Consider the following 20,534-nt stretch of genomic DNA (forward strand, 5'->3'; position numbering starts at 1 on the left):
AGGTGCTTTTCAGTATAAGTGCTGGGTCTCTGACCCACACAAATTAATACAGTTCTGGATTCAAGAAAACTTTGCTGGAGTAAAGACTGCTGTGTGGCAGGATATCCACTCTGCCAGATTTGACTGTTCCAGGAACTGCTACTCTTCCCTTTTGTGCTGCCCTGCTGATCTCTGCTCTGCACCCAAAGGGCTAGAAACAGCCTCCTGAGTGTCTCAAGGGGCTTGATGGCTTGCCCCTATTCTCCTCCAGGTCTCAGGGACATCAAAGACCTCTTCATTAGCTCCTGCTTCTACTGCTGCAAAGGTTGCTCTGCTAAGATCTAGTGCCCTGTTCTGTGGGGCCCTGGCCTTTGTGTTTTGCAACATCACAGTGCTGCCCGAGTACCGCTAGTCCAGTGTGCCGTGACTCCCCCTGCAAAACCTGCACTGCTTGCGGTCACAGCGCTGCTCAAGTGCTGCGGACCATATGCGCCAAGACTCCCCCAGGGAAACCTGCTTTGTTGTGTGCCCTATCCTACTGCTGCAGCCAGCATGAATCAGTGCTTCACCTGTAATTGGGTCCTGTGTGCCGTATGCACCTACAAGGAGACCTGCTACCCCCTTGGAGTCACATCAGGAATCAGACCAGCGGCGACTCGTCAGTTCTTCTCCCTGCTTCTCTGTGAGGAGTCGGCGGGGCAACACCTGGCCCCACTTTTGCGTATCATCAGACCCAGGTGTCCCTCCCTGCCAGCCGTACTGTGCGGAGCACCAAAGCTCACTGAGAGCGCCAATCCCACCTCCCGTGCTCTCAACTTTGGCCACATGTTCAGGTACTCGCTGTCTGATAATCCATTAACTAGCATTCCCCAGATGGCGATCAGACTCTGTACATACTTGCTCCCAAGAAGGAACTGAACGCAAGTGTCTCTCCAATGCTCAAGACTTAAAGATACAGTGGTACGACTGCATTGGCAAACCGCTTACAAGTTGAAAGTACTGCTTTCTCATTTGACCATTTAAAACTCTCTCATGATATATTAAATTGATTTTTGTTGTTTTTTGGTCTCAAATTACACAGATAAATAAGCTTTAATTTTCTACACCCATGTGGAGTCTTTTTGTGGTGTACTTAGGGTGATTGCTGTGTGTGTGTGTGTGTTGCATAAACACTTTATGCACTGCCTTCTAAGTTAAGCATGCCTGCTCTGTACCAAACTACCAGAGGGTGAGCACAGGTTAATTTAGGTTGTGTCTCTGACTTATCCTAATTAGGATTGTGGTCCCTACTTGGACACTGGACAGGGTACATACCTCTGCCAACTAGAGACCCAATTTCTAACAATAAGTAATATCACTATTTTAATGAATTGTTGTCTCAGTGTCAGACTGTTTGACTTGGCAGATGTGTGTGTGCATTTATGTGCATGTTTGGATCTATGCCTTTATCTTCCTCTTACTCTGTGGGATAGCACGCATTTCATTGTCTTTCATCCTAAGCTGGAACTCTGTTTCATGTTGCCTTCTAATTTGTTGCTAACACCTTACACTATGAGAAATATTGTAACGTAACTAACTGATTTAATACTTAGGGGCCAATTTAACTGTTGCTGGAGAGGGAACTCAGTCCCAAAGTTGATAGAGTTCCCTCCCCACCAAAACAGTGGTCCACCCGCCTGATTTATATACGGGAGACCATAGGTTTGGCTAGGTTTGTGATTACTGAATCACCTCTGTAGCCAAACTTCTCAGAAGCCTGACGGAGTGAGGACCATCAGAGACTTGGCTATATGTTCATCCACCCAATCATGGCTATATGTTCATCCACCCAACCAGGATGGATGGACACAGAGTTTTCAACTGTTTGTCACTGCCAGGCAGTCCTGGGCATTAGGGGATGATAAAAAACAATAAATGTCCCCCGCTCACCACCCCATGGGAGATGGTTCCCATGGCAAAGGGGACATTATCTTTTTTATTTTCAAATGGAAAAGCCTACTTAAGAAATGCTTGTTTGAAAATAAAAATGAAACCAGTTTGGGGCAAGGCTCCATCATGTTGACAAAGCCCTGCACCAAACTGTGAAAAGCATTGACAGGAACCTCTGTGAATGCGGTTCCTGGCAATGCTGTATAGATGACAGCCAGCTTGCTTCATTTCTAATTTCATCGAGCAGCATCTCCATCAGGGCAATGGAGTAATTTACTCTGTCGTCCGGGCACAGAAATGGACCCCTGCCGAAAATTACATCAGCTCTTAAGTGTAGGAGGCTGGCCTGGCTTGTAGTGGGTACCAAGGGGTACTTACACTCTGCACCAGGTCCAGTTATCCCTTATTAGTGTAGAAGAGGTGCTTCTAGCAGCATAGGCTGATAGAAGGTAGCTATAGCTGAGCAGCTTAGGCTGAACTAGGAGACATGCAAAGCTCCTACTATACCACTGGTGTCATATGCACAATATCATAAGAAAACACAATACACAGATATACTAAAAATAAAGGTACTTTATTTTTATGACAATATGCCAAAAGTATCTCAGTGAGTACCCTCAGTAGGAGGATAGCAAATATACACAAGATATATGTACACAATACCAAAAATATGCAGTAATAGCAAAAGGAAGTAATACAAGCAATGTATAGTCACAATAGATTGCAATGGGAGCACATAGGTATAGGGGCAACACAAACCATATACTCCAAAAGTGGAATGCGAACCACGAATGGACCCCAAACCTATGTGAGCTTGTAGAGGGTCGCTGGGACTGTAAGAAAACAGTGAGGGTTAGAAAAATAGCCCACCCCAAGACCCTGAAAAGTAGGTGTAAAGTGCATCGATATTCCCCAGAGAGCACAGAAGTTGTGATAGGGGAATTCTGCAAGGAAGACCAACACCAGCAATGCAACAAAGGTGGATTTCCGGACGAGAGTACCTGTGGAACAAGGGGACCAAGTCCAAGAGTCGCGACAAAGTCGAGATTGGGCAGATGCCCAGGAAATGCCAGCTGAGGGTGCAAAGAAGCTGCCACTGGATAGTAGAAGCTATGGATTCTGCAAGAACGAAGAGGACTAGGAACTTCCCCTTTGGAGGATGGATGTCTCACGTCGTGAAGAAGCTTGCAGAGGTGTTTCCACGCAGAAAGACCACAAACAAGCCTTGCTAGCTGCAAGGGTCGTGGTTAGGGTTTTTGGATGCTGCTGTGGCCCAGGAGGGACCAGGATGTCGCCACTTGCGTGAGGAGACAGAGGGAGCACCCAGCAAGACAGGGAGCCCTCACAGAAGCAGGCAGCATCCACAGAAGTGCCGGAAAAGGCACTACAAAGAGGAGTGAACCGGAGCTCACCCGAAGTCACAAAAGAAGATCCCACGACGCCGGAGGACAGCTCAGGAGGTTGTGCACTACAGGTTAGAGTGTCGGGGACCCAGGCTTGGCTGTGCACAAAGGAAATCCTAGAAGAGTGCACAGGAGCCGGAGCAGCTGCAAATCACGCGGTACCCAGTAATGCAGTCTAGCGTGGGGAGGCAAGGACTTACGTCCACCAAACTTGGACTGAAGAGTCACTGGACTGTGGGAGTCACTTGGACAGAGTTGCTGAGTTCCAGGGACCACGCTCGTCATGCTGAGAGGGGACCCAGAGGACCGGTGATGCAGTCTTTTGTTGCCTGCGGTTGCAGGGGAAGATTCTGTCGACCCACGGGAGATTTCTTCGGAGCTTCTAGTGCAGAGAGGAGGCAGACTACCACCACAGCATGCACCACCAGGAAAACAGTCGAGAAGGCGGCAGGATCAGCGGTACAAGGTTGCAGTAGTCGTCTTTGCTACTTTGTTGCGGTTTTGCAGGCGTCCTGAGCAGTCAGCTGTCGATTCCTTGGCAGAAGGTGAAGAGAGAGATGCAGAGGAACTCTGATGAGCTCTTGCATTCGTTATCTAAAGGATTCCCCAAAGCAGAGACCCTAAATAGCCAGAAAAGGAGGTTTGGCTACCTAGGAAGGAAGATAGGCTAGCAACACAGGTAAGAGCCTATCAGAAGGAGTCTCTGACATCACCTGCTGGCACTGGCCACTCAGAGCAGTCCAGTGTGCCAGCAGCACCTCTGATTCCAAGATGGCAGAGGTCTGGAGCACACTGGAGGAGCTCTGGGCACCTCCCCTGGGAGGTGCAGGTCAGGGGAGTGGTCACTCCCCTTTCCTTTGTCCAGTTTCGCGCCATAGCAGGGCTGGGGGATCCCTGAACCGGTGTAGACTGGCTTATGCAGAGATGGGCACCATCTGTGCCCATCAAAGCATTTCCAGAGGCTGGGGGAGGCTACTCCTCCCCAGCCCTGACACCTTTTTCCAAAGGGAGAGGGTGTAACACCCTCTCTCTGAGGAAGTCCTTTGTTCTGCCTTCCTGGGCCAAGCCTGGCTGGACCCCAGGAGGGCAGAAACCTGTCAGAGGGGTTGGCAGCAGCAGCAGCTGCAGTGAAACCCCGGGAAAGGTAGTTTGGCAGTACCTGGGTCTGTGCTAGAGACTCGGGGGATCTTGGAATTGTCTCTCCAATGCCAGGATGGCATTGGGGTGACAATTCCATGATCTTAGACATGTTACATGGCCATGTTAGGAGTTACCATTGTGACGCTGTACATAGGTAGTGACCTATGTCCAGTGCACGCGTGTAATGGTGTCCCCGCACTCACAAAGTCCGGGGAATTTGCCCTGAACGATGTGGGGGCACCTTGGCTAGTGCCAGCATGCCCACACACTAAGTAACTCAGCACCCAACCTTTACCAGGTAAAGGTTAGACATGTAGGTGACTTATAAGTTACTTAAGTGCAGTGGTAAATGGCTGTGAAATAACATGGATGTTATTTCACTCAGGCTGCAGTAGCAGGCCTGTGTAAGAATTGTCAGAGCTCCCTATGGGTGGCAAAAGAAATGCTGTAGCCCATAGGGATCTCCTGGAACCCCAATACCCTGGGTACCTCAGTACCATATACTAGGGAATTTTAAGGGTGTTCCAGTATGCCAATGTGAATTGGTGAAATTGGTCACTAGCCTGTTAGTGACAATTTGGAAAGCAAAGAGAGAGCATAACCACTGAGGTTCTGGTTAGCAGAGCCTCAGTGAGACAGTTAGTTATCACACAGGGAACACATACAGGGCACACTTATGAGCACTGGGGCCCTGGCTGGCAGGGTCCCAGTGACACGTACACTAAAACAACATATATACAGTAAAATATGGGGGTAACATGCCAGGCAAGATGGTACTTTCCTACATTAAGACATCAGAGATCCATGTGAAATTAAAATCCAGTGGGGCTAACTTCCTTCTCAGGTTGGTTAAATGGGTACCTTAGAAAGGGGAAATGGTACTGTATTTGTGCTTGGATACATCAAGGTTTGAGCCTTATCTAATAGGAAAACATCATAGTTATAATGAGGGCAGAAACTACTGCAGTCCCACACTTTTGTTGTTCTTTTCTCATCCTTTATTTTTCCAGGCAGATCTTTTCTAATTGCAGTTTTTCTCTTTGGTGAACTTCTGCTTCTTTGGGTGATAACATAATGGCTGTGATCTCATCATATCGTGCTGTTATTACTAATGGTATGCTGTGAATAACAAACAGTAACAAAGCATGTTTCTGAGGAACCCTTGTTTAGATGTGACAGAGAGCACTATATCAAGAGAGGATGAAAGTCATTGAGGGAAACTCTTTATCCAATGCAACTGCGATTTCCACGTCAACACTTGTATGAGTAAATACAGATATTAATGAAACATTAGTATTCTCTTGCAAGTAACACTACAACCTGGCAAGACAAAGCCAGCAGAAAAAAATTGACTTTACTATATCTTCTAAGTACAACAGATTTTGCTGTAAACTGCCCAAACAAATTAGAAACAAGAAAACACTTCGGGCTCTCAACAGTGTTTGTTTCTGAATGGAAAGGTTGGAAAAAGAAATAAGGAAACTCACCTTCACAAATGAGCAGAAGGTCGTTGTAGCTGAATCCTGTTGGGCACTCGCAGCGGAAGCTGCCAATCTGGTTAATGCAAACGCCATTTGCACATATTCCTGGAATCTCCCTGCATTCATCAATATCTGAAGAAAATATGCATATAAAGGAAGGCTTACTGATTGTTTGATCAACAACGGCAAACATTGTTAAAATACATATAAAATTAGTGAATTCTCCAATACGTTTAAAACTACTTAGGGCCTGATTTAGAGTTTGGCGGATGGATTACTTTGTCACAAATGCGATGGATATCCCATTCACTGTATTACGATCTCCAGGGTGTAATGGAATCTAAATATGACAGATGGTATATCCGTCACATTTGTGTCAGAGTAACACCATCCGCCAAACTCAAAATCAGGCCCTAAATGTGTCCAAACCACAGAGTTTATTTCAGCACTTAGAGGGCCATCCATTGTAGAGAAAACAGCAGCTCCCTTCCCCGGGTTATGCATCACTAACAATCACCAACAATAGGCAGTTTAGAATGCTTGTTGATGTCAGATTGATTTCTGAGATCTAGTGTGACATCATTCACTTGTTGGTCTCTTCAATCACTGTGAGATTGCACATGGGGGGCGGAAATCGGCTCGTCAGGGAAGGGAACATTTGGCAGCCATTTGCCTGGAGTCTTCTGACACCATTTGGGTAACACAGTTAAAAAAAAATCATGAGGGGACCATTGCCCCCAAGATACATGCTGTGTTGAGTGGAAGTAAAATGTCGATGGCACAACAACTGATTAATGGCTGAAGTGAGCACACCCATTTCCAATTTAGGAAAGGGCTGAAGACTCACCCCTCTAACACTTACAATGTGGAGGATGACCCACCAATGTCATTGATGCTACCTCTGCACTGTGGAGAACGTCTTTGGGTCATCCTCTACAGCAGTTCAGGGGAAACTCTGGTGCTCTCATCATAGACTTCCGTCCATATGGCACGTGAAGGGGGTTGACTCAGAATCACTCTTGTCAGTCCCCGCCCCTCCCATGAACATCAGCTCCCTGCGTGCTGACATCACAGATCTCAATGGCCGGCACCATCAGCAACAGGCAAGTGCAGCTCCAGGCCCGTCACGAGGTATCTGCTGCCAATTGCATGCTCTCCATTTGAAAGAGTCATCTCTGGAAAGAGGAAAGTCTCTCCTTTTTAGCTATACCTTTTTTAAAGAAACCCCTACCTGTAAATCACGGGTGCACCACAATCCACTAGCAGGGATTCCCCAAGACTCTAAGAATTTGTGTTTTGTGTGTGAGGTCAGCCATCCCCTGCCATGGGTTGACACCTCCCCCCGCCAGGGGACAAAATGAAATATATATCCATTTTCCCTTTCTCATGAAGGGGGGTGGGTGATTAGCACCCCCAGGAAAGCAACCATTATTTTTTTATTTGTCCTGCCTGGGGCCTTTTTGATACCTTCTGGGCCAAAGAGTAAAGAAAAAAAGTATGCCATTGCGCCCAAGATATATGCTGTGAATGGCACAATAGTTAGTCAATAACTGAGATGGACTGACACACTATCCTCTGCTGTGGTGGGTCTAAGCAAAATTTGATTGTCTGAATAAGTGATCAGTAACTGAAGTTGGTGCAGCCATTGCTCCATGATTTATGCCATACTGGGTAGAATAACACAGGAATGGCACAATAACTGGACAATGGCTGAAAAGTGCTCACCTATTTACCCACTTCCCCAGTGATATCTACGGTGCTGGTTGGAAGTCAAATGTGAATGGTGCAATAACTAATCAATGGCTGGAGTGGGCTCATCCATTGTCACATGATGTATGTTGCAGTGGGTGGAAGTAAAATGTGAATGGCACAATAAGTGATTAATACCTGAAGTGGGTTAACACATTGCCTTGTGCTGTGTTAGGCGGAAGCAAAATGTGAATGGCTGAATAACTGATCAGTGGCTAATAGGGTTTCGCCATTGGGTTTTCTATTGCCCTGTGATGTATGGTGTGCTGAGTGATAGTAAAATGTTAATGGCACAATTACTGTGTTTGTTGTGCGTTGAAACAATGCCCTGTGCTGGGAACAGCAAAGGTGCACATAGTCAACTTCATTGTGTATCACCCACATTCCGCTCTTTCTGCTCTTTCAGAATGAACATGCCTCACAAAGAAGTTCTCCTGGTTTTAGGACACATTTTGGATACTGTAATGCTGCCTTTTTGGATATGTTGCAATTGAACTATTTTTTTGTTCTTTTGTCTCAGCTTTTTTGGGCGTTCCTTGCAGTAAGTAAAATAAGGGCTTTTTCCCTTTTTAGACTATTGTTGTAATCACACTTTACTCCATTTTCACTCTCACAGCATTGCATTTCATTGTTTCACTTCATAGCATTCACATAGCATTGATTTCTCTGAGTACCTCTGCATTCTGTCTAGGCTAGAATGTTTTAGATAGAAAAAACAGAGATGGCAGCTTGTCCGATGACTGTTTCTGAGTCTCTAACTCAAATAACGGAGGAAAGTTTAGAAGCAAAGTCTAATACTGAGAAAGTCTTGAGGGAGAGAGTAAGGTAGCATAATCTGGAAATTATTTTTCAGTTGGAGTTCTCTCCAATTATGGCTCATCTTCCATTGAATCTGAGGAATATTCCATGGCAGTCATGAGTCACAAGCACAAACTTTACAGTGGAAAGCTAGTGACAGGGTAAAGCAATCCAGAGTGTCGAATGAGCACACGCAAAGGGCTTACTTGGTACCATACTAATTTAGTTGACTAACAAATTACCCCCTTCACTGCAGATGCTGGATGTAAGGTCAGTACTGCAAACTGTTTGCCAATTGACAGCTTCTATCTTTTTCTGCGTGACGACTTTGTTTAGGAAATTGTGCACCAAACAAATTTGCATGTCTTAACAGTTTCCGAGGGAGCACTCCAGGGAACACATATGCACTCCTACTGCACTTGAGCAGCCTAAAACATTTCTGGGCCTAATGCTGAACATGGGAAAAGTATACAAATCGTCTATACAGTCCTACTAGTCTACTTGTCCAGTTTGGGCAACACTTCACTTTGCACCAGTCATGAGCAGAAACATGTTTTTGATTCTGCACTGCATGCTGCATCTCAATGAAAATTCTGCTGCACTTCTCCAAGGCATTCAGATCATGACAGATTGTCTGTTCAAAATTTGGCCTGTCATAGAACATTTGTCTGCCAAGTTTCCAGAGACTTATAATCCTGCAAAGAATATCTTACCAAACAAGACAGCTCATTGTGGCATCAAATTGTGCATTGTGTGTCAGAGCTCTACTGGTTATGTGTACAGCCTGAGAGCATATATGGGGAAGAACTCCACAATAAATCTTGCAGTTTGCCCTCCCACGTTAGGAGTTAGTGAGAAGATTGTTACGGAGTTACCCAATCTCTCCATAAAGTTTATGACCTTTATATAGCTGACTTCTATACCAGCTGTTTACTGAACTGTAAACATCTGGAACTGTAGCATGTGGTGCAATTAGAAAGCACCACAAATGATTCCCTTAGGAGTTTGTTTGTAAGAAGCTCCAAAAAGGCCAGAGCAGTGTATTGCATTCCAACAAACAGCTCACAGTAAAATTCTCAGACAGGCAGGAAGTATGGGCTCACTACACTTCAGGGTGAAAGTTTTTCTTCGGTCACAGCTTGGGGTCAATAATTGAGTCCACAAGCCCACACCTTTCCTGGATTAAAACATGTAACTGAGTGGAGTGCATAATTTTGACCAGGTTCTTCAACCATATAGTGTGAGTCGTGAAAATTGAAAATTGTATAAGAAGCTGGCTATTCACTTGATTCAGTTGGCAGCATGCTGTGCACATGTTGTCTGTTGGCAGACCACCACAAGAGCACTGATGACCTTCCTTGAATCTTCCTTCAGTTTCTGTTGTTGTTATTTAATGTTGTACAAGTAGTAGCCCCTACTTCATCTGTTGTGGAAGTGAATGCAAGAGTGCTGGGTCGCCACTTTGCTCACTACATTCCTGCAACAGAGCAAAATTCTCATTAATATCTCTGATTCTGCGTTTGTGCTCGGCAAGGAAAGAGGTAGGTGAGTAGATATTACTGTTCCCAGTGCCCACTCAGACCTCGATCTTTCTTTTCCAGCATGCTTTAGTCTGTACCATACAAAAGTGAAATTGTGGCAAAATAACTGAAGTGGAGCACACAGATTAAGAGTTGGTAACTGCCCCTAAATGGCTGTTCATTGATGCATATATTCCATGGCCCATTATTTGAATAGCTGTGTAGATTTTAAATTATCCCATCTAATTTAAAAAGAGGGACTGTAATCTGAGACTTTTAATCTTAAATCAGATTTGAGCTACCATGTATTTACTTATTCCAGTAAAGAGGCACCCATTGGTCGTGCTTTTGGCTGCTTTCCACCTTCATCATCTGTCATAATGTGGCAGAAGTTCCGTCCACTGTTTTACAAGTGCATTACAGCCAATGCACTGCACACAAAGGTGGGCAGGATATGTACCATATTTTGACTGACTGGCCTGTCCACCAAAACTTAAGTCCCTTGGCTTTCAAGTATGTTAGTAAGGTCTGCATCAGCATGTTTAGCTGTTTTCAAAAGTAGATTTAGTCACACTGTCCGATGAATGGGCCACAAGTGCATCCCTAAACACCAACAACTTACTTCCATAATCTGAAAATGTTATTTTGTGCAGTGAGGGTGCTGAAGGTGCACGAAAGGCAAGTATTCCTGAGCTTAATCAGGCTAACACAGCATTAGGAAAGGTGCGATTGCACTTGGGTGAAAGTAGGACTCTGTGTGAGACAGACATGAACTGGTAGTCAAAGCTTAGCTTATGTTTGCTTTCATGGGGATTTTGTTATGGTAGAAGGCAGATGGTCAAGGTAGAAGTGAAGCTTTAAACAAGGCAATAAGCCATTACAGTGGCTAGTGGTATGAGTCCAGTAGCGATTGTGCGGCTTTTGCTGAGGAAGTGGCTGGCTGTATGCATCACTGTTGGGTGGCAGTATGCGTGGCTGTTGGCCTGTCAGAATCAGTGGCGTTTGGCTGGCGGTATATGCAACTGTTGGCTTGTGGAATATGTGCTTGTTGGTTGGCGGTATGTGTGGCAGTTGGTTAGTGGTATGTGTGTCTGTTGACCAACAGTGTGCGGTTATTGGTTTCTTAGAGGTGTTTTTGTATGTAAGTTGGCTGGTAACTGGTTGAGTTGCTGTGTGACAGATGCTTTAGTCCTGTAGACATTTGAATGTGTTGGGCCCTCGAATAGTGGTGGTTTGTTGATGTGAGCATTATTTGCGTTGGACCCGTGGTTGGCTGGTGAATGGCTTTGTGCAGTGAGGGTGCTGAAGGTGCATGAAAGGCAAGTATTCCTGAGCTTATTCAGGCTAACACAGCATTAGGAAAGGTGTGATTGCACTTGGGTGAAAGTAGGACTCTGTGTGAGACAGACATGAACTGGTAGTCAAAGCTTAGCTTATGTTTGTTTTCATGGGGATTTTGTTATGGCAGAAGGCAGATGGTCAAGGTAGAAGTGAAGCTTTAAACAAGGCAATAAGCCTTAACAGTGGCTAATGGTATGAGTCCAGTAGCGATTGTGTGGCTTTTGCTGAGGAAGTGGCTGGCTGTATGCATCACTGTTGGGTGGCAGTATGTGTGGCTGTTGGCCTGTCAGAATCAGTGGCGTTTGGCTGGCGGTATATGCAACTGTTGGCTTGTGGAATATGTGCTTGCTGGTTGGATGTATGTGTGGCAGTTGGTTAGTGGTATGTGTGGCTGTTGACCAACAGTGTGTGTTTATTGGTTTCCTAGAGGTGTTTTTGTATGTAAGTTGGCTGGTAACTGGTTGAGTTGCTGTGTGACTGATGCTTTAGTCCTGTAGACATTTGAATGTGTTGGGCCCTCGAATAGTGGTGGTTTGTTGATGTGAGCATTATGTGCGTTGGACCTGTGGTTGGCTGGTGAATGGCTTTGTGTGGCATGCATGAAAGGCTTAAGTATGGACCATAATGTGGTTGGTGCCTTGATGTGGTTCTATGGTTTACTACCACTAATCAAAAGGTTCAATATTCTGATACTGTTAGTAGTAGTTGCCCTCTAATCCTATTCCAACTGGTAGTGCCAAAAGCAATCAGTGTAAATCTGTTGTTCAATGGTGGATGGACACCGAAGGAACAATAGCAAATCCTCACATTTTTTTAAAATGAACTCATAGAGTAGGTTGGTGTAACTAGTGTGGATCCCACTCACTTACCCACAATGCCTTGTAAATTTCAAACTTTGCTGAATGGCTAAAATCACACAATTAACTTACATTTCTGTGATGAAAACTTCCATAATCTATGGGGATCCACAAAATTCATACTTCTCAGGGTTTCCATATTTCTAGTTATAAAAATGTTATCCCACTTATGTGGTTTGGACTAGCATCCGCACAAATAGCCCCACAAAACACAACATGGAGACATTGATGAAGTGAGAAGCTGCTGAATTTCAGTCCAGGCTCAGCTGCCACCCACTGAAACCTACTAATCCCAGACATTTTTTTAAACTAGGTACCCAAGGAAGCCCTAGATGATGTGCCCTGTATGGATACCATGATGTTTTCTCGCCCACAATGCCATGCAAACCTCAATCCTTGTGTAAAGCCATGCAATCGTCCTGAATCCATAACATTCCTGCCAGCTGGTGTTCGCACCACTTGGGTGGCTCTGCCTAGTGTCAGGGATAATGTGAATCCTTCCACAGCTATTCACATTGCAAAAAAAGGTTGGTTTTGAATGGAAAAATTTGATCTGTCCATATTTTGTTTGGAGCCATTCCTGGGGCCACCACAAGTGGGGTACTGTTTTTACTGGGACAAACGTGGGAACACTGCATGGTAGGAAATGTGTGGATCCCCATAGATTCTGGAACTTTCTGTCACAGGTGTGTGGAAAATGCTTGTTTTAGCCAAAGTTTTAGGTTTGCAAGAGCTTATGGGTAGGAAAATGTAATCTGATCCACAGAAGCCACACTACCCTGGATTCCCATGGGTGCCCAATTTTCTGGAATGTCTAGGTTTAGTAGTTTTTTTGGGTGCAGCTGAATTAGTCCCAAAATTCTGCGGCTACCCACATTGTAAAAAAAAGCTTTCATTTTGCTGTAGGAAATGTGATTACTCCACGTTGCGTTTTAGGGTGTTTATGTTATGGGCACTAGGCTCAGTCGCACTAGTTCAATGCCATTTTCATCAGGAGATATGAGGGAACACAGAATAGTTGAACATTTGTTATTACCAATTACATGTCTCTGCGTGTTTGACTTCCTATTGTAAGCCAGTGTGCATGAAAGAACACATTTTGCAAAATGCCCTCTGAATTACGTGATAGTATGGGAACTCCCAAATTCAGAGATGTACAAATTACCACTGTTGCTGAACTGAGTATTTTGTGAACATCTCAGAAATACATAACTTTCCTTCATACTCATTTTTCATTTGTTAGCTTTTACCATATGAATTGGAGCATGGTCAGCATCGAAGAAAAAACATTATAATCTGCTGTTTAGTTGTTGGTTCTGGGTGTTGTATGTTTTTAGAAAACCTACAATCCTTGCACCTCTTTGCAACCAGAAGAGTCTGACAGATGTAACAGTATATTGTTTTTATACATCAGACATTGTGTCAAAAATGTGCATTTCAAAACCTTGTCACCAATTGCTATTATTTCTTCTTATTTAATTTGTTTATTTCAATAAGTAGTTTATTTAGGATAATGTTCATGGTTCTACACAAATGATGCTATTCTGAATTCAAAATGCTGTATACTTTTCAGAAATGTATAACTTTCCAGAATCACTCATGGGTTTCACAACTGTTTCCAAAACAAACTACAAGGAGGTTGAATGCACAAAAATTTGGAAAAATTTACTCACTCTTCGAAAAATGCAAAAACTGTGGTAAAAGAATGTTTTTTGATACAACTCAGCATCGTCTGAAAAGCAAACCTTTCAGTGATGCAGTTTTTATTTAAAAAAAACATAAACGTTTTCAAAAAATCTATTTGCGCATTTAGTTTTTTTAAAAGCACCTGAATCTCATGAATTTCTACCTGCATATTCTGTTCATTGATGCAGCAGCTGCTGGTACGTTAACATCATGTTTAGAGCGTTGTGCCTCTCTGTCTATTCTTTGGATGTTTTAGAAAGGGGTGTCGGGTTGTGACATTTTCCCCACTTTGGCCATCTTGAGAAGTGTGCTGTCTAGTTGCCGGAACGGGATGGCCTTAGCCTTAGTTAGAAAGGATGGTGTGCAGACACAAGCCTAGGTCAGTCAAACTGGAAACAAATTCTGAAGGCAATTTACGATACTGTGTGTTGTTTCAGACTATTTTTAAAAATCTATTTGCACATTGAGTTTATTTTACAATAGACGAATCTCGTGAATTTCTAACTGCACATTCTGCTCATTGATGCAGCAGTTGCTGACATGATGATGCCGTGCTTAGTGCTTGTACATTCCTGTTGATTCTTTGGTGGTTTTAGATGAGGGAAGTTGGTTTGGCCACCATCTTTAGGAGTGAGTGGCCTAGTCCCCATAAGAGGGCCGGTGCATGGACACAAGCTTAGGTCAGTCGACCAATGGGAACACATTTTGGGAGCAATTTATGATATTGTGTGTTGTTTTAGACAATTTTTAAAAATCTATTTGGACATTGAGTTTATTTTAAAATAGACACATCTAGTAATTGTTTTCGCTGTGCATTCTGCTCATTGATGCAGCAGCTGCTGGCATGATAATGCCATGTTTAGAGCGTTGTATCTCCCCACCTATTCATTGTTGGTTTTAAATAGGGGGGTCAGGTTGTGACATTTTCCCCACTTTGGCCACCATCTTGAAGAGTGTGTGATCTAGTTGCCAGAGGGGGGTGTCCTTAGCCTTTATTAGAAAGGCCAGTGCACTGCTGAGTCTAAGGCAAGCCTGTCTGCACCTGTCCACGTTCGGCTCGTGCTCAGCACCAGCCAGGCTGCTCAATTTTCCTCTCTGAAGGGTTTGCATCTTAGTTACTCCTCAACGGAGATTTATACATCAAATCCTAGGGCGAGGTGCACAGGTCTGTGTGATTTGTCAATTTCACCTCTGCCTTTGGTCTGCTCCCTGCTCTCTAGTAAGCTGCCTGGTTGCACTCTGTCTGTCAGCCAACCACCACAGAACCTACAACCCCAGCCATCACCCTCAACGCCTGGACTCACATCAGCGCGGAGGAGACCAAAGTTACCATGAACACCATCCACTCCGGTGCCCCCTCCAACCCATGCCCACACTTCATCTTCAACAAAGCCGACAACATCATCGCCCCTCATCTCCAGACTATCATCAACAGCTCGTTTGCTTCTGCCACCTTCCCCGACAGCTGGAAACACGCGGAAGTCAACGCCCTCCTGAAGAAACCTACGGCGGACCCCAGCGACCTGAAGAACTTCCGCCCCATCTCGCTCCTCCCCTTCCCGGCCAAAGTCATCGAGAAGACCGTCAACAAGCAACTGACCAACTTCCTTGAAGACAACAACCTACTCGACCCCTCCCAGTCCGGATTCCGAGCCAACCACAGCACAGAAACCGCCCTCATCTCAGTCACAGACGACATCAGAACTCTGATGGACAACGGAGAAACAGTCGCCCTCATCCCCCTCGACCTCTCGGCGGCCTTCGACACCGTCTGCCACCGAACCCTAATATCCCGCCTGTGCTCCACCAGTATTCAAGGACAGGCCCTGGACTGGATCACTTCCTTCCTCTCTAACCGCTCCCAAAGAGTCTACCTCCCTCCGTTCCACTCAGACTCCACCGAGATCATCTGCGGCGTCCCACAAGGCTCCTCGCTCAGCCCGACTCTCTTCAAAGTCTACATGAGCCCTCTCGCCGACATCATACGCAAACACAACATCAACATCACCTCCTACGCCGACGACACTCAGCTGATACTTTCCCTCACCAAGGACCCCACCAGCGCCAAGACCAACCTGCAAAATGGAATGAAAGATGTCGCAGAATGGATGAAACTCAGCCGTCTGAAACTGAACTCAGACAAAACGGAAGTCCTCATCCTCGGAAATACCCCGTCTGCCTGGGACGACTCTTGGTGGCCCATGGCCCTTGGCACCGCACCAACCCCCTCAGACCACGCACGCAACCTCGGATTCATCCTGGACCCACTTATCACCATGACCAAGCAATTCAACGCTGTATCATCTTCCTGCTTCCTCACTCTCCGCATGCTCCGAAAGATCTTCCGCTGGATCCCCGCCGACACCAGAAAAACTGTGACCCACGCCCTCATCACAAGCCGCCTGGACTACGGAAACACCCTATACGCAGGAACCAGCGCTAAACTCCAGAAACGTCTTCAGCGAATACAAAACGCCTCCGCCAGCCTCATCCTCGACATACCCCGCAACAGCCACATCTCCGCCCACCTGAGACACCTGCACTGGCTTCCCGTCAACAAAAGGATCACCTTCCGGCTCCTCACCCACGCACACAAAGCCCTCCACAACAAGGGACCCGAATACCTCAACCGTCGCCTCAGTTTCTACACGCCCACCCGTCAACTTCGCTCCGCCAACCTCGCACTCGCCGCCGTCCCTCGCATCCGCCACACCACGGCAGGTGGGAAATCCTTCTCTTATCTGGCGGCCAAGACATGGAACTCCCTCCCTGCCAACCTCAGGACCACCCAGCATTCCGGAGGCAGCTCAAAACCTGACTCTTCGAGCAGCAGTAACCCCCCTCCCCTAGCGCCTTGAGACCCTCACGGGTGAGTAGCGCGCTTTATAAATGTTTTTGATTTGATTTGATTTGATTAAATACTTCACAACCAGAAAATGAAGTAAGAACTCAGCAAATAGTCTTGTGGTTCAGGTGGCATTAGTTAATGTGCGCTCCCTCCATAAGAATGCACTTCATATATCTGAGCTCTTTAGGGAGGAACATTTGGACATCCTCTTTCTACATAAAACATGGATGAGTGACAGTTGGCACCAAACGTGGCATTACCAAACCCCATGGGTTATTCTGTAGTCCATCATGACAGAGTTGGTTAGGAGGGGTTTGTAAAGTTACAAATCAAACCCTAAAGTGTATCTCTTCTGAGAGTTCAGAACTTCAAGGAGCTAAATCCTTGGGCTTTTGCCTTTCCCTAAGGCAAATAAGTCCTTGGCAGGAGTATTAATTTATCGCCCTCCTGGCCACACTGCTGAATTTGTGTCCTTTTTAGATTATTGTCTTTCCAAACATCTCCTAAAGTATTCCATCTTTTCTGTCTTGGGACACCTGAACATTAATTTGGATACAGCTGACAATCATCATACTCGCCTCCTCCTGGACAATATGTCTGCTTGGAATCTGAGGCAGTTTGTGGACAAACCTACCCATTCAGCAGGCCTCTTGCTCAAACTGATTTTTTCTAATTGTTGCATTGATGTTTCAGATGTTTGGATTAACACCTGTGGGATCAAGCAACTATATACTTCAGTTGGAGATTAGAGCAAGGTCCTAGATGTAGAAGGCTTAATTCTTCATTACCCCATTGAAGTTGGGCTAATTTTAACATAGAGGAGACTATGAGCCTCATTAGGAGGCTGGTGGGCTGACAGTCGGCCCACCAGCCTCGTGGAGAGGAAACCACTGGGGAGCTGGCGGTCTCAGCCCATCTACCACCCCCCAGGCCAATTACAAAGTTTCCACTAGGCTGATTGGCAGAAACCTCAGAAATCTGAGGTTTACGCTGGTCAGCCCTGTGGAAAACGTTCAACTGCATTGGCCTCGGCTCCTCATGGAGCCGAGGCCAATGTCGGTTAACAGAGGGTGCTTCTAGCACCCTTGGAATACACACTGTCTGTCGTAACAGACAGATTGAAATGCTAGGGTGTGGGGCAGGGGGAGCACTGCACGTGCCCCACTGTGGCGTTCATCACTTCCTTTATGCCAGCCTTTTCATGGCAGGGACCCTGACATGATAAGGCTGGCGGAAAGAGGACTTGTGATCAGCACAGCAGTGCCGACCTCAGAGCCACCGTGGCTTACCACGACTCCGACCGCCGCCACCCCATCGGGAACCATGTTCCTGGCAGTGGTCCCCTGGCAGTCTGCTCACCAGGGTCATAATGTGGCGGTCGGACCGCCAGGAGTGCAGCAGTTTGACTGCCACCACAGATGCTTTGGCAGTCAATGCCTGGCTAGGAAATATGGCAGACCTGATGCTACCCATTAAGACATGGTTTTTCACTAATTAATTTGCCATGTATAGCAATACACCTAAGGAGGTTTTTAAAATCACTAAGAAATTTTATAATCCTAGGGGCACATTTATACTCTGTTTGCGCCGAATGTGCGTCAAACATTTTAACGCATATTTGGCGCAAACATTGCCCCATATTTAAATTATGACGCCCGACCCTGCGGACATCAAAAATCCTCCATGTGCGTCATTTTTTTGGATGCGGGAAACCGCCTTGCGTTAATGACATGCAAGGTAGGCATTCCCATCCAAAAAATGACTTTAAGGCCTGTGCGCCTTATTTATACTCCCGCGTCATTTTGACACACAGGAGAGGGCAGGCCTAAAAAAACGGGGCACAGCCTGATGTGTGCCGTTTTTTAACGCCTGGGTGAGGGCAGGCGTTAAGGGACCTGTGGGCTCACTTCCATGGTCTCTGACCATGGAAGCAGTCCAGAGTTGCCCTTCCCTGCCCCCAGGGACACCCCCTGCCACCCTCGCCTACCCCTGGAGGACACCCATGGATAGGGGGGACCCATCCCAGGTATGTACAGGTAACTTGAGGTAAGTATAATTTTTTTATTTTTTTAAGTGGCATGGGGGCCTAATTTGGGCCCCCCTACATGCCACTGTGCCCAATGGCCATGCGCAGGGGACTGAAGTCCCCTGGGCATGGCCATTGGGCAAGGGGGCATGACTCCTGTCTTTGCTAAGACAGGAGTCATTTCAATGGGGGTTGTGCGTCAACAAATGGCACAAGTTCGGTTTGAGCCATGATTTTTGACTCAAATCTGACTTGCACCATTTTTTGACGCAAAACCCCCATTTTCCCCTACACCAGTACTGCCTGGTTTGAGTCTTTTTTTTTTACTCTGACCAGCTCGCAGCGTCGGCTAACGTCAATCCTTAAATAAGGCACCCGCATGGCGCGTAGGAATAGCGTTAGCCGGCGGTAAAAAAAATTACGCAAACCAGCACCGGCGCTGGTTTGCGTCATAAATTATAAATATGGGCCCAGTGCCTTAGTTCAGCCCCTTGAGGTTTTGTATGCAGCCTTCAGATTATTTTGATAATGAGATCATGGGCAGTGCTGATGGTTTGAATATCTCTGGAGCCAATAACAATGTTGATATCTTATAGGTTAGGGGACCACTCTTTGACAGCTCCTACCTTATGCCCTTGTTCTCTCACAGAATTCACCACCATTACATTGGGGGACTCTGAAAAAGCACTTAAATCCTGTAAATCAGGCTCCCTTGATGACCCTTGCCCTCCTCATATATTGGCAGCCAATAGTGAGGCCAACAATCCTTTTCTGAATTCTCTTTTAAATTAGTCTTTACGCCAGTCCACTGCCCCTAGGCTAAGGGAAGGCTAAGCTGATCCTGCTGTTACAAAAACCTTCAGCAGATACATCTATCTAAGCCAACTATAGGCCTATTTCATTGCTGTAGGCTTTCTCAAAGATTCTTGAGAACTTGATCAATGCCCAACTGTCTAGGTACTTGGACTCTAATCAGTTGCTGTATACATCGCAATCGGGCTTTCGCCTGGGACACAGCACTGAGTCCTCTCTGGGAGACATCACTGACACTATCAAACTGGCAATGGGAAGCAAGTTGCTTTATTGTTACTAGATTTATCCGCAGTTTGATATAGTTTCCCATCCTATCCTGATGCAACATTTGTGGGAAATAGGGACAGGCTTTGGCCTGGTTGACTCCTTTCTGTCTAAGGGATGTCAACCAGTTTGGATGCCGCCATTTGTCTATGACTGCAAACCTTTAAAATGTGGGGTTCCTCAGGGTTCTGCCTTAAGTCCAACATTGTTTAATATTTATATGTCTTCTTCGGCCGCCCTGGTGGAACCTTTTGATGTGCAGGTGGTCTTATACATGCCTTTTATGGATTAGGTCCTTGCTAGCTGGCTAATTGACTCACACGTAATGAACTCTGCTCTCTTCGGATGCTCTGCTGGATGAGGTAACAAAAACCAAGAGGACGAAATGGGGAGACATCTCTTTCTCTGCTTTGGCTGCTTCTGGCGGGAATGTCCTTCCACTATACCTGCGTGTTATTAAGAATGAAGGTTCCTTTAAGTGCAGCCTGAAAACCTGATTGTTTAAATGTGCCTTTTAATTTATTTGCTTGAGCAGGGGCCGATGAGTCTTTAGCGCCGGGATACTCTGCAGAGTGGCCACGCGCTCTACAAATATTACTTGATTGATTAATTAACAGTACAGCATTTTTTTTAAACAAAAAGCTGTGCTATATTTAGCTATTTCCTCGTTTCTTCTTGGAAAGTCCATAAACACTGGGCT

The 20,534-nt window shown here is 45.7% G+C and overlaps 1 protein-coding gene across 1 annotated transcript in view; it reads right to left on the reverse strand.

The window, feature by feature from the left end:
* The window catches only part of FBN2 (fibrillin 2), a 1,006,102-nt gene that overhangs the window by 122,488 nt on the left and 863,080 nt on the right, over positions 1-20,534 (reverse strand). Inside the window, exon 43 of the mRNA XM_069227289.1 lies at positions 5,939-6,064. Coding sequence (XP_069083390.1) covers positions 5,939-6,064 — 126 coding nt within the window. The remainder of the gene's footprint in view (positions 1-5,938; positions 6,065-20,534) is intronic.

This window comes from Pleurodeles waltl, chromosome 1_1 (assembly GCF_031143425.1).
Source record: "Pleurodeles waltl isolate 20211129_DDA chromosome 1_1, aPleWal1.hap1.20221129, whole genome shotgun sequence".
Taxonomy (NCBI): Eukaryota; Metazoa; Chordata; class Amphibia; order Caudata; family Salamandridae; genus Pleurodeles; species Pleurodeles waltl.